This window comes from Xenopus laevis, chromosome 1L (assembly GCF_017654675.1).
Source record: "Xenopus laevis strain J_2021 chromosome 1L, Xenopus_laevis_v10.1, whole genome shotgun sequence".
Taxonomy (NCBI): domain Eukaryota; kingdom Metazoa; phylum Chordata; class Amphibia; order Anura; family Pipidae; genus Xenopus; species Xenopus laevis.
The window spans coordinates 155,816,419-155,843,811 of NC_054371.1; the positions used below are offsets into that span (position 1 = coordinate 155,816,419).

The following is a 27,393-nucleotide window of genomic DNA, read 5'->3' on the forward strand; positions in this document are numbered from 1 at the left end:
CACATAATTTGAATGGTCATTGGTTGATTACTCAATTCTAATGGCAGAGGTTAACAGACGCAGCATATAAAAAACCTGCCTTGCAACAAACAATCACACAGCCATGCAGACAATTACTGCAGAAAAGGAAGGAGCAACATTGTTCTCCCAATTCTTTTACTATCCTTCTGCCTAGGCTGTAACTGAATGGAGTGCCAAAGGGGTGCAAAGTTTTCTGGGAATAAATACCGGCTTTTCTATATTTTTATCTTTTAAAGGGAAACTATACCCCCAAAATGAATACTTAAACAACAGATAGTTTATATCAAATTGAATGACATATTAAAGAATCTTACCAAACTGGAATATATATTTACATAAATATTGCCCTTTTACATCTCTTGCCTTGAACCACCATTTCATGACTATCTGTGCAGCCTCAGAGATCACCTGACCAGAAATACTACAACACTAACTGTAACAGGAAGAAGTGAGGAAGCATAAGGCAGAACTCTGTCTGTTAATTGGCTCATGTGACCTTACATGTGGTTTGTATGTGTGCACAGTGAATCGTACGATCTCAGGGGGCGGCCCTTATTTTTTAAAATGGCAATTTTCTATTTATGATTCCGCAATGGCACATACTACTAAAAAAGTATATTATTATGATAATGGTTCATTTACATGAAGCACGGTTTTACACATGAGCTGTTTTACTCAGTATCTTTTAATAGAGACCTACATTGTTTGGGGGGTATAGTTTTCCTTTAATACCTTTGGCATTAAACATAATGTCAGTTATGTACAAAATTGCAACAAAACCAGCACTGACTTGCTTAGAAACTTATGTAACGCACACGTCAAGCAGTGACAGTAGGGTTGCCACCCCAACTCTTTAAAACCAAACACATATGGAATCCACAGCCTGCATGGCTAATTAGCAATTCATTTAGATGAATGCTGCTGACTGAACTGATGTGCAGCCATGTATCATGCATCTAAATGAATTGTTAATTAGCCATGCTGGTTGTGGATTCCATATGTGTTTCGTTTTATAGGGATGAGTTGACAGGCAGAGCAGTGTGATAAGGGCAGGTAGGTTTAACCCTTTAAGTGCATTCGGTGCAAGCTATTTTTGAAAATTTTGTGCTCTCTCCCTTTAGAGGCATTTCGGGGGGGGGGGTAGGGGGTAGTTTACCTAAGAAAACAATATCTTTTTTTCAGGAGAACCTGAGTGTTTGAGTGTTCCACTTCTAGAACAAGTTTTAGAGCTCTAAATACCAAAAAAAAAATGAAAACTGTATATTTTGCATGATATATGGTTTTATAGCAGAAAAATATTTTACTTTATGCACAAAAATTCAACTCATTTGGAAAGCCTCAAGCTCATACAAATAGTACCGAAAGTCACGTCAGCTGCTGAATAATGATTTTTCATGGGGTACACAAAATAATACATTGCCCCATCCCCCCAAAATAATATTTCTGGAAAGTACGAGTGCCATCTCCTATAGTATCCATTATAATCCAATAATTCACCTTTTTAAAAATCATTTCATTTTCTCTATAATAATAAAACAGAAGTTTGTACTTGATCCCAACTAAGATATAAAAAACCTTACTGGAAGCAAAACCAATCTATTGTCTATTGGGTTTATTTAATGTTTACATGATTTTCTAGTAGAATATATGAAAAGCCAAATTATGGAAGATCTGTTATCCGAAAAACTCCAGGTCCCAAGTACCTCAATTCCCCCGTCTGCACAGTTGAAGTCTCTGCTGCACACAGCCCACACTCCCCCTCCCTCTCACAAACTTGTAACAGTTTCTCTTCAGTACCTGAATGCTGCTCAAGTTCCCCAGTACAGGAAGCAGTGGCAGATTGACAGCAGATATAGCCAATAGGAGTTAAGTTAACTGCCAGTACAATGTGTGATGTCATAAGGAAATGGAAGTGAACACTGTAATGTTTTTGGGGGGTCAGTGACCCCTTCCCGGCACAGGGTCCATGTGGAACTGAAGGATTAGTACAGGGAATATTTCTTCAACTGTACTTTTTCTGTTAACTATTTCTATGGCAAAGTTTGTTCTAATTAATGTGAACTTTTAGATTTGTCAATTTGTTACAAAGGTGAACAACCCCTTTAAAAGTGAATCACCCCTTTGAGGCACACAGTCTGGTGTGCGGCAGGCTGATGCCTTGCAAAAAGATATTCATTTTCCCCAATGAAATAATAAACAAATATGTTTACAGGTCCCCACCCTCTCACCTCCTGTACTTTCTGCAATAAAGATACAATATTTGTTCTCAGTTTCTGCAGCTTCTCTTCTGCTTCCCTCAGCTTTTTTTCTGTATTTCGTAGGTTCTCTTCTGAAGCCTTTGCCCGACTATCTGCTCGACTTTGGTAGGAATTGCACAGGTTCTGCAGCCCGACCTCATACTGTTTGAAATAATCTTTCTGCGGAAAGAAAAGAGACAGTAAGGAATTATGAAATGAACTGATATTGCTTTGTATCCATTTGAATGCAATGTGCTCTTGTGGCACAAAGCCTGATTTCTGAGAAATTCAGTTATTTGAGAGTACAGCTTCATCCAATTCAGTCAGGTAGAGGAGTCCTGGGACTTGCTTGTGGGGGTTACCTGCAGTATGGAAACTCAGAACTGAATCATATCAATGTGACTGAAGGTGAACTGCGAGCTGTCATACATCCTGCAATTGCCATTTTAAATGAGAAAAAAAACCTTAATAAAAAAATATAAAAAACCCTCCTCCCCTGGAGCCTAGCTGACTCCCCAGGAAAAAGGTCCCTAACCTAGCCCCTTCAGTAATCTTCGGAATGAAACCCGTGCTTCGGCAATTTTCTTTAGTTTTGGGGCGTATGCTCAGTTGTCGCGAAAGAAAATTGCTCCAACTGTGCTTGCGCCGGTCTCATTCCGAAGATTACCGAAGAGAAGAAGATGGCTGCCCTGAACTCTGCTGGACAGAATCTGCACAGAGGGTTAAGTAAAGAGTAAGGGGCATTTGCCAGGGTTGGGGGAGGCAGCTAGGTGGGGGGAGTCTATATAGGGTAGGGGAGTAGGGTTTTTTTTATTAAGGGTTTGTTTCTACTTTAAGAAGAACAATCAGAGATGCTTTCCTGAGGCTCTGGTATTTAATAAGAATTATATTTCAGAGCTCAATTTTGGACAGCAAACAACAGATCATAAGAACAGTAAGATTTGGTGAAAAATCTGTTCAGAAAGATGGCCAGCACATTTCTCTTAATTCAACGACTGGAGTCAGACTCTGTATCAGGCTGTATAAGTGTCCTTTGTCTTGGTGGTTTCTGACAAGATTTCCTGCTCAGCTTCCCTTAAAGAGGTCATTCACGTTCCAAACACTTTTCTCAGTTCTGTTGTTTTCAAAATTTATAGCGAAAATTAAAATTTAATATAAGCGTTCTCATATCGAAATAAGAAAATTTCTAAATACAATCAATTAAATATTTTGCATTGTTTCTGAAATAATCAAGTTAATCTTCACCATTCTCTCAGCATCTGTTTCTCTTCATTCTGTCTTCATGCAGCAGTTGGGTGTCAGAATTATGATCTAATGTATCTTATAGGGGGCTTCCTTTAATAGCAGATGTATTAGAGCTCACTCAAATAACTGATTCCAGTACAAACAAATTAACTGCCTTTTGCACAAATTCTGCATGTAGAGAGACAGGGTCTCTTGTGATTTTAATAGAGAGAGCTCTAATACATCTAGAAAAAATGAGCCTCCCCCCATAAGATATTGGATCATTTATCTGACACCCAACTCCTGAATGAAGACATAATGAGGAGAAACAGATACTGAGAGAGAGGAATAGTAAAGATAAACTTGATTATTTTTAGAAATGGTACAACATTTTTGATTATATTAAGAAAGTTTCTTATTTTAGTATGCTGAAGCTTATATAAAATTTTCATTTTCGCAAAAGTTCCCCTTTAAAGTTTAATGTTCCTGTCTCTGGTGTTTCAGTCTGGCAGCTAAAATAATTTAGGTGGCAATTTGCTACATTAGTTGAATCCCTTGTAATTACATATAGAGGTAACATGTACAATAACCAGCAGGATTATGCTGCAAACAGCTGATGGACAGACACGGGAAGCAATGCAAGCAGTTTAGTGCTGAATGATATACAGAGAGAAGCCTTTGCACTGCATTTTATTTTTAAGTAGGTTTGTCATATCATTAACCTAGGAATCAATTAAAGGGATAGTTCACTTTTAAAGTGAACCAAACACAAAAATGTATAATAAAAGTCATTTTCAAATAAAACATAAAATCCAATTTCTATATTTTCTTAAAGCATTCATAGCTGTTTAAAATTCTCAGCTGTCAATCAAATATTGTCTGCCCCTCCTCTATGCCTTAGGCAAACCTGTAGCACCTACCTAACATGAATGACCTGGAGCAAACCTGCCTGGCATAAAAAGCCAAAATGCAAAACTGATTCATTCCTACCCCATCACATTAAAACTGTTCTTACTGCAAAATATTTTAGGGTGGAAATTACATGCTTTTCAGTGCTTTAAAATAAAAGTATAAGAATTTTAGTGTAGGATTTATTTATTCAGGAAAATGAGAATGTTGGTCAAGGGTCTAAATACTTTTGCAGAACATTGTATCTCCTGCTGGGGCTACCAGTCTTACGGCAATCTAACAACAGATGCAGTAAATATTTCCCTCTGGTCACAATCTTCATTTAGGAAGTGCCAATACATTTGATTAACTTACCAGTGGAAATCCTATGAGGTCTTCAGCACTCATGGTACTCAGTTCGTTCTTGGAGATTGGAAAGTTTGGTGGCCAGAAATATCGCAGGCAGTTTCTAAGAAGCAGAAGATAAATTACATTAGCAGGCATATTTATTCTTGTATCTATGGCCAAAAGTATTTAGACATTTCTCTGCCCAACACCTCATTCCAAAACCATAAGTATTAATGTGAAGTCATTCTTTCTTTTGATATTTTTTTTTCTTTATTAGCTGTTGCATTATGGGCCCCTGGACTCTAAGCTTAAAAGGGAAGCAGAATGCCAGATGTGATTAGTCACTCCACAATGCACATCTAATCTAAAATCTAATGGCAACAACATTTCCTTTCCACTCCAGCCAAAGAAGGCATTGCACATGGTTGTATTCATATGAAAAAGTTTGGGAACCCCTCTCAGCGTGCATAATAATTTACTCCGCCTTCAACAAAAAAGATAACAGTTTTATGTCTTTAATTTAGTCAAACACAAGAGTCCTCTGCACTCAACCCATTATCAATATATTTAAGACAGCGACATTTTGTGCATACTGCTGCTGAAAAATGCCTTACCCTTTAAACAAAACAGGGATTGTTTGTCCATATATTGCAATATATTTAAGCTGGCCAACTACGTCAAAGTCATCCCATATCTGGCCAGTCCTACGCTTAATTTTCATCTGATTCATTAAGAATTCTATTGCTTCATTATACATTTTACAAAGGGACTAAGTTTTACCTGCAACTTACTAGCTGCTTTCAAAGTAAACCTCCATACTTGGCTGCCCTTTTATTAGACACCAGTGGGATCACCTGACTATAGCTGGGAAGGGTGGGAGCTACAACATGGAGCTGGTCACTGCTCCTGTATAAACTATAACAAACAAAGGAAAGTTGTGCTCACCACTATTTTTTGCACCCCCGCCAAATGGTTTTAAAAAATAGTGGTGAGCACAACTTTCCTTTGTTTGTTATAGTTTATACAGGAGCAGTGACCAGCTCCATGTTGTAGCTCCCACCCTTCCCAGCTATAGTCAGGTGATCCCACTGGTGTCTAATAAAAGGGCAGCCAAGTATGGAGGTTTACTTTGAAAGCAGCTAGTAAGTTGCAGGTAAAACTTAGTCCCTTTGTAAAATGTATAATGAAGCAATAGAATTCTTAATGAATCAGATGAAAATTAAGCGTAGGACTGGCCAGATATGGGATGACTTTGACGTAGTTGGCCAGCTTAAATATATTGCAATATATGGACAAACAATCCCTGTTTTGTTTAAAGGGTAAGGCATTTTTTAGTAGCAGTATGCACAAAATGTCGCTGTCTTAAATATATTGATAATGGGTTGAGTGCAGAGGACTCTTGTGTTTGACTATATGTATTTTGTGGTCACAGCCTCATTGCACCCCCGCCAAATGGTTTTAAAAAATAGTGGTGAGCACAACTTTCCTTTGTTTGTTATGTCTTTAATTTCCCAGGAACCCAGGAAGTTGTATGAAATTAAATCAAATGTGAAAAACTAGCTGTGCAAAAATGTGGGTACCCTTGTAATTTTGAATGCATGTAACTGCTCAATACTGATTACTGGCAACACCAAATTGTTGGATTAGTTAAGCCTTGAACTTCATAGGCAGGTGGGTCCAATCATGAGAAAATGTATTTAAGGTGGCCAATTGCAATTTGTGCTTCTGTTTGACAGCTTGGGATCCTCAAATCAACTCTCAAAAGATCTAAAGATTCAAAGATTGTTCAGTATCATGGTTTAGGGAAAGGCTACAAAAAAACTATCTCAGAGGTTTAAACTGTCAGTTTCAACTGTACGGAATGTAATCAGGAAATGGAAGGCCAGGCCAAGAAAAATGAAGGAGCAGCATATGCGGAGGATTGTGATAATGGTTACAGACAACCCAAAGATCACCTCCAAAGACCTGCAAGAATATCTTGCTGCAGATGGTGTATCTGTACATCTTTCTACAATTCAGCTCAATTTGCACAAAGAACATCTGTATGGTATGGTGATGAGAAAGAAGCCCTTTCTGCACTCACGCCACAAACAGTCGCTTGTTGTATGCAAAAAGCTCATTTAGACAAGTCATTTTGGAACAAAGTGCTTTGGACTGATGAAACAAAAATTTAGTTATTTGGTCAAAACAAATAGCACTTTCTATGGCGGAAGAAGAATACTGCATTCCAAGAAAAACACCTGCTGCCTACTGTCAAATTTGGTGGAGGTTCCATCATGCTGTGGGGCTGTGTGGCTAGTTCAGGGACTGGGACCCTTGTTAAAGTCGAGGGTCGGATAAATTCAACCCAGTATCAACAAATTCTTCAGGATAATGTTCAAGCATCAGTCATAAAGTTGATGTTATGCAGGGGTTGGATATTCCAACAAGACAATGACCCTAAACACACTTTGAAATCTACAAAAAACATTTATGCAGAGGAAGAAGTACAATATTCTGGAATGGCCATCTTGAATATCATGGAAAATCTATGTGATGATTTAAATCAGGTTGTCCATGCTTGGCAGCCATCAAATTTAACTGAACTGGAGAGATTTTGTATGGAGGAATGGTAAAAATACCGCCATCCAGAATCCAGACACTCATCAAAGGCTATAGGAGGCGTCTAGAGACTGTTACATTTGCAAAAGGAGGCTCAGCTAAGTATTTATGTAATATCTCTGTTCGGGTGCCCACATTTATGCACCTGTCTAATTTTATTATGATGCATATTGCATATTTTCTGTTCTGTTTCCCTAAGCATAATGATATTGTTGAGAGATTGTTAACTGTTTCAAATGAAAAGGTGACTTTTATGCTTAAACACATGGATCCTTTCAGGATGTTTTTGTGGACTTTGCAACTTTGTTGCTCCCAGACATTTCTCCTGCACAGAAACTTTACTAGGAGAGTTAAAGTAGGCAGAAATTGTATCAACCGACTTGTAGGAAAGGTGCTGCTCTAGGATGATGCCATTGAAAGCAACTATGCTTTACAAAACAAAACAACATTTGGAGATTACATGACTGTGTGCTTCTGTCAAAAATGGGTGTCACTTAAAGGAGAACTAAAGCCTAACTAAAGAAGTAGCTAGAAATGTTGTACATTATGTTTTGGTCTTCTGTACCAGTCCAAGGCACCTACAGCCCTTTAGCAGGGAAGATGCCCCAGTTGCTTCCAATCTTCTGCTGATTCACTGCGCATACTCTGTGCTGCTGTCACTTACTGACAATATACAATACATAGAATATAAATGTCACAATACAACAACCCCTAAGTTTAGCTTCTCAACAGCTGCTCAGAGCCCACTGAGCATGTGAGTGTCACAGACACATTCCAAGATGGTGACCCCCTGTGAAAAGTTTGAAGTCCTGGATCATTGCTGCTATTGAGAATGGAGCAATAAGTTCAGTATGTAAAATATGGCATTTTTAGCCACATTTATTTTTAGAGTTCAGTTCTCCTTTAAACAGGCTATTCAACAAAATTAAAGGGGTATCCTGATATGTTGGTCATATTGCATTGGATTGCAGGAGATGCCTCATATCCTTAATCACCATTCAATTCTTGAGGAAAAATTCTGGCAACTGATGAAACATTAATACAAAACAGTTTTGTGAGACATTCAATACCTGAGGGTTTGTACAAGCTGTTCTAATGGTGCAGGGCTTGCACTAAGCTCTGTAGTATCTGGCTCTATTCTGGTGTTGTCTGAAGTAGAAGGATCTGCCTGCCGTGTGTCCGGTGCTTGGTGTTCTGGTGAGGGTGGCCGCATTAGTCTTACATCTTCACAGCCTTTTACGACCCTAAATGAAATTACAGTACTTAAATTAAAATTAATCTGACCTGTAAAACATAAGAATGTTAAATTTTATCTTTAACATACCCAAAAAGCATATTAATAATTTTTGAAAAAACTTATTTTAATAATAAAGTTATATGTTTATTTCTTGTGAAACCTTTGCCTGCCCTAGGCAGTAGGGTATCTGTATTTTAAAGGGGAACTACTGCAAAAGAACATTTAATATAAGCCTCATCATACTGAAAATAAGACATTTTCTAAATATAACCAATTAAAATTCTGACCCGTTTCTGAAATAATCAAGTTATTCTTCACTCTCCCACTCTCAGCTTCTGTCTGTCCTAATTCTTGGGTGTTAGATGTTTGTTTTCATTTCAGACATTTAAAGCTGAAACGTCAGATATAGGAGGTAGAAACAATAGAATTCTACCTGTACCTGACAACTCAGCAGTAAACACTGGCCGATTTTCAGGTGCCTTCAAAGGCGCCCAATCAAAATTTTCGGACTTGGCTTATCAATGAGCCGACAATATCCAAGTCTTTTGCCGATATTGGTCAGCTCGTTTGCTGCCATACACGTACTGAATACTGTACGAAACATTGTTTCCTTTGATAATATCTGTGCATCTATGGCCATCTTAACTGTCAATAAAAATCTGACACCCAACTCCTACATGAAGAGAGAATGAACAAATGTGGAGAGAGACGTAGTGAAGATAAACATGCTTATCTTTAACAACCAGTCTAATCTTTATTTTCCTATGCATTCAGGGCATTCTTCTTTTTATTGGAGCCCTATTGTACATGTTGGCAGAGCCCAACATCCAGTTGACTGGTAGGCAAATAATTAGGAGGGCCATGGTAACTTAGTAGTATGGAGCCCATGGTGAATTTTCCAGCCACTTATATATTTTGTGACTTTCAGATCATTTGTATTTAATTATGAAGCAAAATGACATTACCATCGATCCCGTGGAGTGGTGTCTGTTGGTACATAATCAAACTTTACTTTCCAGCGAACTCCCTGTTTCCCTACTTCTACAGCAGTTACACGTCCTGTAAACCATTCCTTGTTTACTCGCACTTCAACGTTCAAGCCTTTATCTGCACAGAACAAAAACCATTTATTAAGCTTTCTAGTCATAATTGTTTTCTTCACTGGGTCACTCTTCTAAATTTTTTTATACCATCATTTTTAATCATCATTGATCCAAGACTTCTCCCTGCAGACAGTGTGCTTCCAGTCCAGGGTACTTCCAACAGTATCACACAAAAAAAACTGCTACTAAAAAAGCAGTTTTGCCCCCCACAATAGATAGCAATAGATACGTTAAAATGCCTTTAATTTCTGTTAAATTTCAAATAACACCAAAAATAATATATATACTACTTATTCCAATGCTAGACGTATTAATATCTATGGGTCGGCATTAGCTTTTGATCTGACTACTGAAGGCCAAATTTGCAGCTTCTTTGCTTGTATATGAGGCCATAAAACACCCTGCACCACTGATTCAATCCTCTCCTGATGGGCCTGAACATGAACTATTAAGATCAGATTTGAACTACCCCTGGGTGGCCATACATTAGGCAAAAGTTTGCTCACTGTGGCATCCTTATCAAATAAGTGGAAATTTATTTGTATGGCCAGTTTAAGACGATATTTTTGTAGATTAAATGTATAGGGAAAAATAACAAAAAGATCCCTTATCCAGAAATCCCAATCTACTCAGCATTATGGATAAAATACCCCGTATTACTAAAATTATATAATAGTAATACTTATAATGGAATTTCATTTTCCACAGGGTAAGTTTTAAAGGAACAGTTCAGTGTGAAAATAAAAATTGTGTAAATATAGGCTGTGCAAAATAAAAAAATGTTTCTGATATAGTTAGTTAGCCAAAAATGTAATGTATAAAGACTGGAGTGACTGGATGTCTAACATAATAGCCAGAACACTACTTTCTGCTTTTCAGCTCTCTAACTCTGAGTTAATGAGTGACTTGAAGGGGGCCACATGGGACATAACTGTTCAGTGAGTTTGCAATTGATCCTCAGCATTCAGCTCAGATTCAAAAGCAACAGTTATGACCCATGTGGCCCCTCAAGTCTCAGATTGGTCTCTTGGTCTCAGAACCAAGAGAGCTGCAAAGCAAGAAGTAGTGTTCTGGCTATTATCTTACACATCCAGTCACTTTAGCCTTTATAGATTACATTTTTGGCTAACTAACTATATTAGAAACATTTTTTATTTTGCACAGCCTATCTATTTATCCAGTTTTTATTTTTATACTGAACTGTTCCTTTAAAGGGGACATATAGCATACATTTTCACAATGCCGCAAACCATGTAAAATAATAGAAATAGTTTTTATTTTAATACTTTTTGGATCAAAAACATCTGTTTTAGCTTGAAAACTGTGCTCAGCCCTCCCCCTTTGCAACTTCCTGTCTAGGACTTTCCAGTATCAGCCTCTGGAGCCACTGAGGTAGGAGTGGGCGTGTCTGTGATGTCACACTCAGTCCTTACCTGCAGACATTGATAACCCTTCCCTTCCCTGAACTGCTCTTTCTGTCCCTCTCTGTCCTGTTCCTTTCCCTTCTCCCTTCCCTGCACTATTCCCTGCACTATTCATTTATCTCCTTCTCTGCCGTGTTCATTTAACCCTCTCTCTGTTCGTTTTCCTCCCCCTTCCCTTCACTGCTTGTTCCTTGTCCTTGCCCTGCAATAATTTCGGGAAAAAAGAAAAGCAAACTTCTGTATAAATAAAACATAATCTGCTACTAAAAGTATTTTATTCTTTTCTGGGGCACTGCGTACCATAGTAATTTTCTACACTGTGTTATGTTGTATACAAAAAGCAATCAACATCTTTTCGGGTTTCCTTTGTAACTCCCTACATTTGTTATTAAAAAAGCAATCAACATCTTTTCTGTTTTCCTTTGTAACGCCCTGCATTTTTTATTATATGTTATACAATTCCAGAACATCAGCATTTATTCCCTTGCAACTCCCTGCACCTGACCATTAACATGTTCCACAACAGCTGCATTTCCCCTTGCAACTTCCTGCACCTGATCATAAATTGTTCCACAACAGCTGCATTTTTCCCTTGCAACTCCCTGCACCTGATCATATATCAATATGCAGGAAAACAAACCTACAGCTGCTGTTATGGAATATCATAACAGTAAATACTAATGTACACTATTTGTATAACTTTTATAAATTAATAGAAGCAGGGAGTTGCATAGTGTATAACAATGTATTATGGACTATAGATTATGTCCAGCTGGGCATGTACATTTGTGACTGATGCCTATTTGCTGTGGAACAAAGGAGCACACCATTGTACTTAATAAAAATATTACTATTACATTACTATTACAGTTTGTATTAAAGGAAAACTATACTCCCAAACAATGTAGGTCTCTATAAAAATATAATGCATAAAACAACTCATGAAAACTCCTGCTTCATGAAAAGAAACCATTTTCATAATATAATTTTTTAGTAGTATTAGGTAATCATAAATAGAAAATTGCCAATTTAAAAATAAGGGCCGTCCCCTTGGATCATATGATTCACTGTGCACACAAACAAACCATACATGTTAGGTCACATGAGCCAATTAACAGACAGAGTTGTGTCTTTTGCTTCCTCACTTCTTCCTGTTACAGTTAGAGTTGAAGTATTTATGGTCAGGTGATCTCTGAGACAGCACAGAGACCATCACGGAATGGTGGTTCAAGGCAAGATATGTAAAAGGGCAATATTTACTTAAATATATAAAACAGTTTGGTAAGATTTTTTTATATGCCACTTAATATGATATAAACTATCGATTGCTTAAGTATTCATTTTGGGGTCTATTGCTTTATATTGAACATTTAAGGTATAATGTTATAAGTGAATGATCAAGCAGTAGCATAAGACAGTTATGTGCAGGCTGGGAACACACAGGCAGAGGCTGGGAAGGGAGTGGTTTCCCTGCAGAGTTCAGCCTGTCAGTCAGTGCTGTGACCACTTCCTGTGAGAGAATGAACAGACACTCCCACTCTTCATTTCAGCCTAGCTTCTGACCTGTAAACATCTCTTTGCAGCTCTGATATAATGACAGTTTTAGGAGATAAAATGCTTTCAAAACATTTTTCTTTCTGCATCATTGCATGTTTTGAGGAAGGATGAGTAATATATCTGAATATGAAGGTTATATAAAATGTCTCCTTTAAACAAAACAATTCTATATTTTTTCATTTTTTATTTACTTCTCTAAAATATGAACCTTTTACTTGAATGTTATTTAAGATAGCATATTCAAGATAAAGAAATCTATTTTTTTTTTTTACCTTTTACGTCTATTGTTTTAAGAAATATGTTTTTTTTCCCTGCACTAAGAAGGGCAAAACAGGAGCTTAAGAACTGGATTTCCATTGAATGAAGATGTAACATTTTAATTCCATTACAATGCACAATATAAACATCTACCTTTTTGGGATGCTGCCAGAATTTCCTCCTCCCCTGGACTCGCTGTCAACTGCAAAGATACATCTGGGTCAGAGTGTGTGCAGGAAGTGTTCTAAAAGAATGCATGGACATAGCAGTTCACAACAGAGTATCATAGACTTTCCTAGAGTTTTGTGTTCAGTTAGACAAGGTGTTTCACACATCTGTAGTAAACAGCAGTATTATTATCTGTATCCAATGTATGTACATTAACCGAACTGAATAATTTATCTTCAGATAAAAAAACTAAGAAAATGTGAGAGGGAAGGGGCAGATTTATCAAAATGGGAAATTAGAACACAATAAAACTCACTCACTTTCTATTTATTCATATGGGATTTTTTAAAATCATATTTATAAATGGAGTTCTCCAGTTCTCCATTTGATAAATATGCTTTTAAATCCCATAAAGTGAGTGAGTTTTAATCGTGTTGAGTTCTAATTTCACATTTTGATAAATCTGCCTCTAAGTGTATGAACAAAATCCTGAGTGAAAATAGCACATTAGTTTTACTTCATATACATTGGTCTGTGCCTACACAAAAATGTCATGATATTCTTGAAAGTAATCTGTTTGTTGTCATTACATGTAACCAATAAAACTCTCCATACATACCTCCACTTCTACTTCATTTGAATCTCTCTTTTCCTGTTTCACTTCCACCAGTCTAGAACGCTTTGCTTTCTCAGGCTTACATGCTACTATTTTAATGTCCTCAGAAATGAGAGGCTGGGAGCTTCGTTTTCTGACATTACTCACCTAAACAGAAAATATACACACACTCCTAAACCAAGTTCTCAAAACTACTCAAAGACAGAGAGGACAAAATGCAGATTTAAATCGATATTTAAATCTAAAGGGCAATGACATATTAAGTAACAGCCAATTCGATTTAGCTACAAAGTCAGCGCTGACACTTCTGTGCCTCATAGAGCCTTTCTGTAACACTTTAGGCAAAGGTAACTGTCGGTTTATGCTACATGCCATTTCTCGAATGTATTCATATCTTCAGGGACAATGCATGTAGCTATGACAAAATCAGCAGTACTGTGTACTTTATATCACCCTTGACCATGCATTAAAGTGTATAAATGACAACTGTTCTGCTAAAACCGCTACAATAAGTTACATACAATTTACATAATTTTGCTGAATTACAGAAAATATGCAATGCACCACATTAACAAATAAACCCCTGAGGTTCCACAATAGTTTCCTTACGGGAGGAATCTTGCTGGGAATTGGTTTCTTCCCAGAAAAATGTTTCAAATTTTTCAAACCGGGTGAAGGAGCTGCAGTGGGTCTCAAAGGTCGAGTTTGTTGGGGTGTAGAAGGTAGCGGAGGAGGCGTTGAGGCTCTCAGAGCTGAAACTGTTCTACGAAGAATCTTTTGAGTGTTATTTGTTCTGACAGGAGTGACAATTTGGCTACTGGCTTTGGATGTGGTAGCCGCTTCAGAGTTTACTGAACTGGCTTGTGCAGCTTCAGGCTTCTTGGCCGCACTGCTACTGCGTGAAACTGGTGGAACAATATCTTTCAGCACAGCAGGCAAGGGTGGCGACCGTGGCCGAGGGCGGCTTGTGGACACTGAGGCCTGCATGGGAAGAAGAGTAAATGTCAAAAACTTAGAGACATGACAGTTATATGCAAAAGTGAGCAAGACTAACCTCTTCTGGACGGGTACTAACATCTAATGGAAGCTTTTTAAGGTCTGCAATGGAACGCACAGGAGTCACTTTCTGTAATCAAAATAACAAAGATACTTTGTTAAATCCTCAGCAATTTTTTTCTAGTACATGGCAAATGTTTTGATAGCATCTCATTTAAATAGCAAAAATATCTATATCTATTATGACACATTTTCAAGATGACTTGACTTGAATGGAGCCTTTTCTCTGCAGTTGCCAAAGAAATGCATACTTAGATAATTATCTACTTACATTTTCTTACATTTGTATCCTGCAATGTTACATTAAAAATGTGAGCCCAGATAACTCCACCACAAATCATTTATTTCCCCCTGGAGTGGGAAAGAAATTAGAGACTGCCAGGTCTACATGAATCTTTCTCTCCTCATAAGTATTTTATTGCCCAGTGTGACTAGCTTTTCTCATTTTTCAGCTTTGAATGGCTGTCCCCATGGCTACACAGCAGCTTGATTATAAAAACGATATAATGTGTTTCTGAAGCAAACACACCAGTTTTACCAGTGCAACACAACAGTACATTTTCCATTTTCATTACTTTAGGACACTTTCATTTTCTGTGTTACTGTTCCTTTAAAAATACAGTTATTCCATTTCCCCTCTAACCTGCAGGGCTTCCAACTTTTCTTGCTGCTGTCTGATTTTTTCTGTCAGCTGTTTTTTTTTCTCTTCTTGTGACAGGATATCTTTTTTCAGCATCCCAACAGGCAACTTCTGCTTCTGTTCTGTAGTCTCACACCTGCGTCCAGAATTAATGTTAGAAGCCTTAAAACACTTTTATAAATTGTGTATTTTCTTTTCCTGAAATATTGTTTTTGAATACAATAATGTAAAAAAATGTAATGAACATTTTAGCTGTGAAAACACATAGGATGCTGTTTGCAAACTTTTTATATTGCTTCACCTTGTGTATCCGAAAATAGCACATCAAATGCATAGAAAGCAACAAATTAGAAATAGTAGAGAAATTGCAAAATGCATTTTCATTAAAATAAATAAAATTATAGCTTCTGACCTGTCTTGTTCGGGATCTGGGTTCATGGCACACACCCATGTGTCAGGATACTCCTTCTCTACAGAACTCAGTTGGAATGGAAGTGTTCTCCACTTCAAACACAGATCTACCAGTAAAGAACATCATAAAAAAAAATCACAAATATAAAAAATGTCTTGTAATAACATTTACAATTCACAGATAAAGTAAAATCAGAATCTACAGCACATTCACTCATTCAGGCCCAGTTCTCCTAATTGCTACTGACTACATCAACCCTCCAGTGGAGCTGGTCCTTCATGACCAGGAGCACAAAAAACTTACCTTGAGCTATACAAAGCACTAATAAACCTGGGTACCTCACAGTTCACCAGAGCCTATCACAGATGGCAGCAGCTTCCAAGTTTGATCAATGACCAATGGAATAAAATAAGATTCAAAAATCTTGTTTTCTCTGTCGTCTTAGGGGGACACAGGGAACGATGAGGACTTAAAGCAGTCCCAGAACAGCAGGGTGGGACGAACCAGGTTTGGTAATTGGTATTTTACTACTGATTGTGACGCCTTTCGCCCCAGAGAAGCCTCAGCTGAGAAAATTGTATTGACTCTGTAGAATTTGGTACTGACGACCAGGTAGCTGCTCTGCAGATCTGCTCCAGAAGGCTCCCACTGCCTTTGTGGAGTGATCCTGGATCCCTTCTGGTGGTGTTCTTCCATTAGAAAGATAAACTTGATGATTTCTCTGATCCACCTTGCGATGGATGTTTTTTTTTTTTTTGTAAATTCTTTATTTATTTGCTTTTCATTTTATAGGGAAGGAGTTACAGAAAGAAAGGGGAAGGCATAGGAGGGTAAGTATACATGCCAAATGTCCATATAACATTATTGTACATTCCATACATTTCAACTTGGCATACCATGTTATATTCCGTTTTATCCATGTTGTTCTAATTGGTGGGGGGGGGGTTACAGCAGGGGAAGGGTTTGCATTAAACCAGAATCATTACGGATTTAATATTGTAGATAGTAACGTGAAAGAGAAGAGATAAAGGATAAAGAAAGGGAGAGAGAAAGGGGGGGGGACCTCAGTCGTTTAGCTCTCTTTTCCTCTAAAATCACCATTGTGTATCTTACTTTACAAAATCGTTGATATCACCTCCTTTTGGGGGGTCAGCCTGGGTTTGTAGGCAAGGTTCAGTATAGTTGCCTGTGTTTATTACTATATTCTATGCATGGATCCCAAATGTCTTTATAACTCCCATAAGTGCTTTGTCTCAGTGTTCTAATTTCCTCTAATTTTTTAATTTCCTCCATGGCCATCCACCATTCTTGTACAGTGGGAGGAATTCTACTCTTCCATTTTTCGGGAATTAAGGCTTTGGCTGCTTGGACCATAAACAGTGTCAGGTGATTTGTTGTCATATTATAATGTAGTGCTACCACAGAAGAAATGTACCTGTTACTAGGAAGGGGGGTCAACTTTTGAATTATTTTAAATACCTCTCCAGAATTTTTTGATCACTGGACACTCGAACCATATGTGAACAATAGAACCAATGTGAGTCATGCATCTCCAGCATTTATCTGATACATTTACAAATATTCAACTTAATTTTTGCGGGGTGTAGTACCATTGTGTTAACATTTTAAAGTTAGCTTATTGGGTCTTGGAAGCCACTGAGCTTTTATGCATCAACCTGTATATTCGCCATTTCTCTCTTGTTAAGTCAAGTCTAAGTTATTTTATCTCAGTCTGCTTCTGCTACCTTGTTGATTTCTGTTATATTTGCAATTAATCCTGTATAGAACGTAGACAGAGGTGTTTTGATTGTCTTAGCTTTTAGGATCAGTTGTTCCCACCAGGTACACTCTCTATTGAGTAATCTAATGTTTAGTGAAGATATATAATGGTACAGCTGGTTATAGCACCAAAGATCCCTTGGGTGAGTTTGCCTGGATTTCTGAATTAGTTCTAGTGATTTTATTTTCCCATCTTGCAGGAATTATCAATGCCCTGTTCCCTGTTTTGCCCCAATGGGTAAAAGCCCTACCTTCCAAGCTGGGTGCAAAATTCCAATTACCATAAATTGGGAGTAGCGCGGATGGGGTTATAGATAGGTTCCGTTTTCCCATGTTGCTTCTCCATACCTGGATGGTGGCCCCAATTAGTGGGTGTCTATGACACTCCCTTGGGGTGTTGTGTGTTGAGGCCCATATCACATTTTACAAAGGTGCTTTGGAGAAGTGTTATTCCGTATTATACCAATGTTTTCCCTTTTCTTTCCCTAGGTACCATTGTTGGATGCGAGTCAGGTGGATTGCAACATAATACAGGTATGTATCTGGGACGCCTTGTCCCCCTTGTTGTTTACTCTTAGTTAGTATGCTGTATTTTTGTCTTGGTTTTTTGTTTTTCCATATGTAGTTCGAGAAAACGGACTGAAGAAAACTAACGTTTTAATTATCTGTATTCTGCCAAACCATGTTGTATGTGTCTGGTTCCATCTATTTAGTGAGTTGGTTATGTCTTCTATAAGAGGGACGAAGTTGTATCTATATATGGTCTGTAGGTCACTAGGTATGTATGTGCCCAGATATTTAATTATGTTTTTAACCCACCTAAATATGACATTTCCTTCAATTCTCTTTACTTCCCCTTCAGGCAGGTTATTGTTTAATGCTTCAGATTTGCTGGCATTTATTTTAAAGTTAGACACCTCTCCAAACTTGCTGAGGAGGTTCATTAGGTTGGGGAGTGAAATATGGGGTTTGGTTATTACTAAGAGCAAAAGCTATTGATTTATGTTCTGTTGTTCCCATTGTTATGCCAGTTATGTCTACCTGAGCTCTGATATGGCAGAGCAGGACTTCCATCACCATGATGAACAAGATTGGGTAAAGAGGACATCCCTGTCTTGTTCCGTTCCTAATTTGTACAGTTGGGGAGAGGGTTCCGTTTATCCTTATCCTGGCTGTGGGGTTTTGGTAAAGGGCTAGAATTTTCTTGGTGGTGTATTCCCCTATTCCAAAGCCTTCTAATGTGTGTTTTTTAGTAAATCCCACGATACCCTGTGGAATGCTTTTTCAGCATCCGTCGTTAAAAGCATACACGGAATTTTCCAATATTTGCATGATGTATGAGGGATATAATCCTTGCTGTATTGTCCTTACCTTCTCTGGCTGGGACAAACCCTGATTGATCTTGGTGTATGAGTAAGTGGATAATTTTTCTAAAGCGATATGCAATCATTTTAGCATATATCTTTAAATCTATATTAATCAGTGAGATTGGCCTATAGTTTGTGCATATATGTTTATCTTTCTTTGGCTTTGGTATTATTGTGATGTGGGCCTCTTTAGCTTGTTGAGGGAATGGGTATTCTTTGTTGGCATAATTACAGTACCTTATTTAATATTCTTCTATATGTTCTTTAAATACATTATAGTAAGAGGCCCCGAACCCATCAGGACCTGGGCTATTATTATTATTATTGGGAAGAATTTCTATAGTTTTGGGATCTCTTGGACTGTAAATGGAGCATCTAACTGTTGGGCTTGTGTTTTGTTAAGTTGTGGTAGTTTCGCTTTTTGTACAAATTGTTTGATTTTTTCTGTCAATTGAGGTGAGTTAGGCTGGTTTTTTATATTGTAAAGGTCTTGGTAGTACTCTTGGAAACATTGTGCTATTTGTTTTGTTCCATATTGTAGATTTTGTTTTTTGTCTTTTATGGCTGAGATGTATGTTCTATCTTGTTGCTTTTTCAATTGGTTCAAAAAAAAAATGTGTTGCACTTACTGTTGTATGCATAAAACTTTTGTTTGGTTCCTAAGTACGCTTTATAGGTTTTTATATCCAACAGTGCTTTTAGGGTCTCTCTTTTGGCTTCTAATTGGCCTTGTACTTGTGCTAGAGATAATTTATGAACTTTTTCTAATTTGCAGATATCTTGTATTAAACTCTCAATTTCTTTGTTCCTATCCTTTCACAAAGCAATCACATACCCTCTAAGTACACAGTTGTGCGTTTCCCACAACGTTCCTGGGTTGATTGTAGGTGTATCATTATCTGTAAATGTATTCTGTATCTGTTTCCTAATTGCTTCTCTATTTTCTTTACTCAGGAGTACATGTTCATTTAACTTCCAAATAAACTCGGGTTAGAGAGTGTTGGGGATTCTGAATTCCAGTGTAATAGGTGCGTGATCTGATATTGCTATGTGTTCTATTGTTGCTGATTTCAAGAAGTGAAGCCAATTTTGGGAAATAAATAGATAGTCCAATCTGGCATAAGTCCACTACCTGCAAGTTTTGTAAAATGCTTTTTACATTCTTTAAAGTTCTATAAGAAGTATTTTATTTACCAGATAATGTGTCTTGTAGGGGATTAAAAGATATATTCATATCACCTCCTACAAATAGCAGGCCTTCCGTGAATGTCGTCAGCTTGGTTGCTATTTCAGTGAGAAGGTTCAGTTGACCCTGGTTAGGGAGATATATGTTGGCTAGTGTGACCATATTGTTGGCTAATTTGCCTTTAATTATTAAATAACTTCCCTCTTTATCTTTCAAGATATCTACACATGTAAAAGGTAAGTCCTCATGTATCATTATCATTACCCCTAGAGCCTTCTTATCAGGATTGTTATTGATGTAGCTTTGTGAGAAAATGTTGTTACTAATAATGGGTTGCTTTCCCTCTTTAAAATGGGTCGCCTGTAGAAATATAATTTTTGCTCCCAGTCTATTATATTCATGGAAGACCTGTGCTCTTTTACAAGGTTCATTCATTCCGTTAGCATTAAAAGATACTAGAATACATTTTGTGTTAACCATTATTAATGCAAAGTATTGTTCTTATTTTACCTCCGCTTCCAAGTATTATAGTAACCTTAGGCTGTACATGATGTTGTTTGTGCGACTGTTGAGGTACATAGAGATATGAACAAAACATATAAGTATGTAACTTTAAACAGATAAGGTATGAACTAGTTAACCAAATTACTGAGGTCATATAACCACTTTCTCCAATGGGGGGTGTTGTTGGCCATTGAGAAAATATGAGTGGTAGGATAACTTATCTTTGGGGGACTGTGATAGTCCACAAGACTGTCAAGGCTCGGTGAGCTCGTAAATGTTGGTATTCCACATCTCTTACCGTCCACCTTATAGCCACCTTGGAATAACAATGAAATGTCTTACTTGGGGGATGCTGGGCAAGTCTCCGAAAAACAAACACAGGTGAATACTTTGTTCTTAGGTGATTCTCAAAACGGGGTCTTTGTCATTTTCCTTTAATCTTTTTAGGTGTTGAGTTGTAATCTCTGATTGTGCGGTGCTTGGCTGTCCGGGTAGTCTCTGTGAGGATGCTACCTCTCTCCATTCTGTGTCTGTCTCTATATCGCTTTGGGGAAGGTCAGCCTCTTCCTCCATCGATCCTTGTAGTTGGATTTCCTCAATTTGCAGCTTTGAAGGGATTTCCTTTGTCTCTTTTGGATTCCTGAGTGTTATCTGCTGTCCATTCTGGGTTAAAACCAAACCGAACAGATAACCCCATTGGTACTGGATGTTATTTGCCTTTAGCATATCAGTTAGCAGTTTTAGTTGTTTCCGTTTAGTTAGGGTGTACCAGAAAAGGTCTTGGAAGAGAGAGATTGTTTTGTCCCCAAAAGTTATTTTGGCCATAGACCTGTCTTTTGCTCAAAATTTCCTCCTTCAGTTGAAAATCATGAATGCAGCATAATATATCTCTTGGGACCTCAGCTGGTGCATTTCTGGGTTTAAACACTCTATGTTCCCAATCTATTTTTATTTCAGTGTGTGCCTCTCTGCTGAGCACGCTGTTAAAGATCTGTAGGAGAGTGTTATGTATTTCCTCCCTTGGGACTGACTCAGGTACCCCTCTGACACGTAGATTGTTCCTTCTACTTCTATTTTCGATATCACCTATGTGTCTTTTATTTTCTTCTATTTGTGCCTTTTGTTTTTGTATGGTTTGTATAAGTGCTTTTTGGTTGTGCAGCAGTTTACCTTATTTCCTCTCGACTGCGTATGTTCTTTCCACCATATTGGAGAGGTCCGTCTTTATTTCCTGCAGCTCAGCTCTGATGTTGTCAACTGATTCACATAGCAGATTTTTGATGTCCTCTTTAGTTGGCAGTGCTTTTAGGTAAGTGTGAAGATCTGTTTCTACTTCACTCTCAGCGTTGGATGAATCTCGGTCATGCTGGTCACTCAGCTCTGGCGCATCCTCCCTTGCGGATGCCATTTTGGAACGTGCGTGGTCCGATCTTAATTGCTTAAAAATCGGTGCCACAGGTGTGTGCCTTGTACCGAGTGTTGCTTCTCCTTATCCGCTGGTGGTTTTCAGCGCGGTGTTGTGTGGAGCTCTGTTACCATGCGGCCATCTAGCTTGCAGGCTAGCCACGCCCCCTGCAATGGATGTTTTTCATGCCACCTGTCCCTTGTGGGGCCCAGATGGAAGAATGAACGGCGGAAGGGTTTGAATGTTCTAAGTACCATCTAAGTGATCTGACTACATCCAGACTGTGCAGTTGACGCTCTTTGACATCCTTAGGATCTGGACAGAGAGATGGCACTTCAATTTCTTGATTTACGTGAAAGGAAGACACAACCTTGGGTAAAAAGGATGGAACTGTACACAGTCCTTGTTCCACATACATTGATGGAACTGTTCCACATACTTGTGGAAAAACAGAAACGCAGCCTCACAGGAAAGCGCACTCAATTCAGAGACACTTCGGGTTGATGAGATCGCCATTAGAAATACCACATTCCATGTAAGCCATGTTTCCGAGATTGAACTCAGCGGTTCGAATGGAGGATCAATCAAGTGTTTCAAAAAGTGGTCTTTCCTCCTGTTGCCTGGGGAATTATTTTCTCCAGTTCTGCTCCAAATAGCCATTGTCTCTTGAAGGGCAGCAAAGTTAGTGTCTTCTTGGAGCTAAGGTCCACTGACCAATTTTTAAGCCATAGTGTTCTAGGTGCTGCTATGGACAGAGCTGAGGTACGAGTCTGAGATTAATCCAGGGTGGCACACAGGTAAGATGATGCCTCTCTGATACTTGTGCAGATGATAGAAGATCTGCTCTGTGTACTCCTTCCTGTATATTCTTGCAGAGAGTTTCCGATCCAGACTTGGATGGCCCTGAACACCCAAGCGGAGGCCAGACCTTCCAACCGTCAGTCCAACAGATCCTTGAATGCCGCTGCATCTGTGACCTTTAGGGTGGTAGATTTAGACTGCCTTGACACTGGCGCGTCTACTGCCGGGGGGGTTGGACCACTTGTCAACCAGTTCCTTAGGAAAGGGATAAGACCTGGCAAATGTCTTTGTAGCCTGAAACTTCTGTTCAGGAGAATTCCATTTGTCCTAAATTATACTAAGTAGTTGCTCATGCTGTGGGAAGCAGATTGCGGATTTGTGCTGCCACTTGAACAGACTTGATGTCTCTGCTTGTTGTTTCTGAAATATTCAGAACCTCCAGCACTCCCTTAATAATGCCATCAATGTCATGCTGGATGTCTCTCTCTTTCTCCTGTAGTGGTCATGAACTGGATGGGTAGTGCCACCCTACTGTCCCACAGACAAAAATTTTGTGAATGTATCCCTTTCCTCAATAATGCAATAAGGCTACCTTACTAAATTTGAAAAGGTTTTGTCTCCTTGGGTTGATGCCAATCTCACAGCTCATGTTTGAATCCTCATATTGCACATTGCATTATGACACTCTGGTAATCTCTCTCTTTCTTGCTTATACATATCTGTTGAAACTAATGTCTGTATTTGAGGGAACAGTAACTTTGCAACAGAAATCATATGATTCCCACTTTATTTCTACCCCACATCACTGAAATATAATTATTTTATTATTAATAGCAGTACTAATGGTACTAACAGGTACTTACCACACTGTATTGTTGTGGGTATCTCCATTGCACGTCTGCGTTTATACCTTAGTTCACAAGAAGGAGGTTGGTTCCAGTTTGCCGATATATAGCCAAATTCATCCCAGAATTTTATAATACCTTTCTGTGCTGAGGACAACAAATAAAAACCAAATAATCAGCTACAATTATATTTTAATGTATAAAATATAATAACACAAAAACGAAATCATGATGTCTATATAGGACAGGAAGAAACCAAACAATAGCTACAACAAAGAACATATGAAGCACATGAGAGAAAAACTAAAAGTTGACACTTTTACACAAAGATATGAGATATACTTACCTATACCTACATCCTTCCAGTACTGTGCCAAATGCTCTCCCATAGCCTTCAGTAAGTGTCTGTATTCTTTAGCATCAGCAAAGTCTTGCTTGTTATGTGTGGGTTCAAGGACAAGGTATGGAACGTCCACTACACCTACTACTCCTCCACAGGCCCTGAAAAGAATACATAAAATTGACATGTCTAAAAGATTTATTTTAAAAAATACAGACAATTAGAGTTTACAGTTAAATAAACAACACTATAAAATATTTAACACTGATATACTTCAAAATCAGTCCTAGATTACCTAGGGGCCCATTGCAACTCAGAACCTGACAGAAAAAAAAAACGTGTTGTATTGGCAACCACTCCACCTAAAATTAATTCCTCTGGCTAGTGTTAAGCACTTGTCTTACACACAAATCAAGGGCAGGAATATGTGCTAAAGTCATTATATAATAAATTGGCAGAGCTGTGTCTTTTACTAATTTTTACACACTTGTTAACTTTACAGTTAGAACCTGCAGTTTTTCCATGTCTGTTGATCAGTAAGGAAGTACATCATAAAATGGTGGCTTAAGGGGTGATTCACCTTTGGGTTAACTTTTAGTACATTATAGAATTGGCCATTATAAGCAATTTTTAATTGGTCTTCATTACTTATTTTTTATCGTTTTGAGTATTATTTGCATTTTTCTAGTAACTCTTTCCAGCTTTCAAATGGGGGTCAATGACCCCATCTAAAAAATAAATGTGCTGTAAGGCTACACATTTATTGTTATTGCTACTTTTTATTACTCATCTTTCTATTCAGGCCCTTCCATATTCATATTCCAGCCTCTTATTCGTATCAATGCATGGTTGCTAGTGTAAAGTGGACCCTAGCAACCAGATTGCTAAAACTGCAAACTGGAGAACTGCTGAATTAAAAGCTAAATTACTAAAAACTGCAAAAAATAAAAACCAGTAGCAAATTGTTGCAACATGTTGCTCTCCAACTCCTTGCATGTTGCTCCCAGTGGCCTCAAAGCAGGTGCTTATTTTTGAATTCCAGACTTGGAGACAAGTTTTGGTTGTATAAAAACCAGGTAAACTGCCAAACAGAGCCTCAATGTAGGTTGACAATCCACATAAGGGCTACCAAATGGCCAATCACAGCACTTATTTGGCACCCCAAGAACATTTTTCATGCTGGTGTTGCTCCCCAACTCCTTTTACTTCTGCATGTTGCTCACAGGTTTAAAAGGTTGGGGATCCCTGCTCTACATCATACTAAAAGTTAACTCAAAATTGAACAACCCCTTTAAAGGGCATGTAAAGTCTAAAATAGAATAAGGCTAGAAATGCTGTATTTTGTATACTAAATATAAACATGAACTTACTGCACTACAAGCCTAATCAAACAAATTATTTATGCTTTCAAAGTTGGCTACAGGGGGTCACCATCTTGTAACTTTGTTAAACATCTTTGCAAGACTAAGACTGTGCACATGCTCAGTGTGGTCTGTGCTGCTTAGGGATCGTCATAAACAAAGCTGCTTGAGTTCTGCATGGCTGGGAAGTAAGGCGGGGGCTCCCCCTGCTGTTCATAAGTACGATTGTTTCCCTGCTCAGTAGTTAGGGACCATCTGACAATTCCTATCCACAGCAGTAAATGAAGGGAGAATTTCACTGCATACAGTCAGGTTTCTTATAAAAACGGTACACATTTTTTAATTAAAGTATATTGGAGATAGGTTTCTTTTTCATTAAAGAAAGTAAAAATGGGATTTTATTTTTTTGCCTTTACATGCCCTTTAAGGTAAAAAAAAATGATGTAAAGGGCTACATTTACTGGTGCATTTCTATATTTCTTTTTTTTTGGTGACAAGACCATTAACACTACAGTTCATAGGCAAGATAACATGTGTAACAAAATTCTCTTTGCAGGTTAACTGAAGACAGCAAGTGTGAAAGTGACAAGTCAGAGGATTGTTCATTCTTGTACTGCTTCTAACCTGAATCGAGATCCTGTCAAATTTTGCCTATGTCTATCTTGTTTCTGATGTAAGTTCAATAAGAGTAATTGTTTGTTGACCAGTCATTTCCATCTTTTGATAGATGGTGGCAGAGCACCCATCCAGTGCATGGCAATGTTTTTTCTTGCACAGAAAATTTAGGATTGGAATCTATTAATAGAATAAATGGTCATTATGAGGACTCCAATATTACAAGGCAGGATCACATCATGTGATAAAAGGTGGTTGGTGATGCATTGCATCAGGGGCAAGAGGGGTCAGGTCTCCTCCCAATAATTTCTGGCCTACTTGGTGTAATATACATATTCATCTAGGGGATGTCAGCAAGCACTGATGCATTTCCATGTTTGATAAGATTATTTTATGACTCTCACAAAACAATTTCATAAGAGATTTTCAGCAAATGAAGGCATAAGTGATCATGTAAACGTATCAAAGTAAGAATGTGTTTTTATGGTCAGGTCTTTCTACGGCAGATATATATATAGATATATGGCAAATGTGGAATTTATAATATATTTACAAAAAGAAAACTTACATTCCTCCTTCCAGTTGAGGTCCAACCTTTTCATACATTTTGATCAAGCGACTGCAGTTATATACAAACATTCCATCAAGTTCTCTTTGCTCAATATTCACACCAAAGATAAAATTTAACTCTTTTGGTTCTTTGAGGGCTCTGCATATAGGAAACACAAATATATTTCCGGAACAACAATTCAGAAACAAAAATATAAATACATTTATTTCAGTGATTAAGAATACATCTATTCTACAAACAGTAAATGTTTAACATATGGCATTCCTTTCCTGACAGTAAAGTACATTGTAGGCAGTAAATGGGTTAAAAGAAACCTTATGAATTCTTTAGGGCTGATGCCTTCCTTAACCCTCCACACTTCTTTCGCACTAGAGCTGGGCGAGAGGGGCCAAATTTAAGACCAGTGTCAGAATTGTGATAAAACTATAACTACTATATAACTACTTTGGTGCCATCAGCATACTCACTGCTGGAGAAAAAAAATTGTGATTTTAATGGTTACAATAAAGGTTAAATTTAAACAATCCACAGATTGTATGTTCTTTACATTTCTTCTTTGTTAATCTGAATATTTAAACATAAAAGGTGCACTACTTGAGGGATTTGTTGCCGAGGTTTTTTTACCTATACCCAGACTGTCAAACACCAAATCATTTCTAAAAGTTCTCTTTAGGGCCAATTATTGATTGATGTAGTTTGATACAATACAAAAAAAATCCTCATGCTTGTTTTGATTGGATTAGGAGTCTTAAAATGTGCAGTCTCAATTGGATTAGCACCTCAGTATTACTTAACTGGGTGTGCACCTTCCAAATTCTAGTTCAATAAG

At 37.9% G+C, this 27,393-nt stretch overlaps 1 protein-coding gene and 1 long non-coding RNA gene across 4 annotated transcripts in view; one reads left to right on the top strand and one right to left on the bottom strand.

The window, feature by feature from the left end:
* morc2.L (MORC family CW-type zinc finger 2 L homeolog) overlaps positions 1 to 27,393 on the bottom strand; it is a 74,292-nt gene that overhangs the window by 653 nt on the left and 46,246 nt on the right. The window contains exons 14-26 of one of the 2 annotated variants that reach the window (XM_018260255.2): positions 26,562 to 26,702; positions 24,024 to 24,178; positions 23,696 to 23,824; positions 15,791 to 15,896; positions 15,382 to 15,514; positions 14,737 to 14,808; positions 14,292 to 14,663; positions 13,686 to 13,829; positions 13,052 to 13,100; positions 9,522 to 9,663; positions 8,390 to 8,563; positions 4,746 to 4,839; positions 2,250 to 2,438 (exon numbers count right to left, since the gene is read on the bottom strand). In XM_018260255.2, coding sequence (XP_018115744.1) covers positions 2,250 to 2,438; positions 4,746 to 4,839; positions 8,390 to 8,563; positions 9,522 to 9,663; positions 13,052 to 13,100; positions 13,686 to 13,829; positions 14,292 to 14,663; positions 14,737 to 14,808; positions 15,382 to 15,514; positions 15,791 to 15,896; positions 23,696 to 23,824; positions 24,024 to 24,178; positions 26,562 to 26,702 — 1,900 coding nt within the window. Of the gene's footprint in view, positions 1 to 2,249; positions 2,439 to 4,745; positions 4,840 to 8,389; positions 8,564 to 9,521; positions 9,664 to 13,051; positions 13,143 to 13,685; positions 13,830 to 14,291; positions 14,664 to 14,736; positions 14,809 to 15,381; positions 15,515 to 15,790; positions 15,897 to 23,695; positions 23,825 to 24,023; positions 24,179 to 26,561; positions 26,703 to 27,393 lie in introns of both variants that reach the window. The other variant, XM_018260235.2, reaches the window with a different exon arrangement.
* Positions 16,569 to 27,285, top strand: LOC121394493. Of its 2 annotated transcripts, XR_005961728.1 has the most exons (4): positions 16,569 to 16,620; positions 17,107 to 17,176; positions 18,059 to 18,103; positions 25,935 to 27,285. It is a non-coding gene; the product is annotated as an uncharacterized LOC121394493 (long non-coding RNA). The 2 variants fall into 2 exon arrangements; XR_005961727.1 differs by lacking the exon at positions 16,569 to 16,620 and having other exon boundaries at positions 16,843 to 17,176.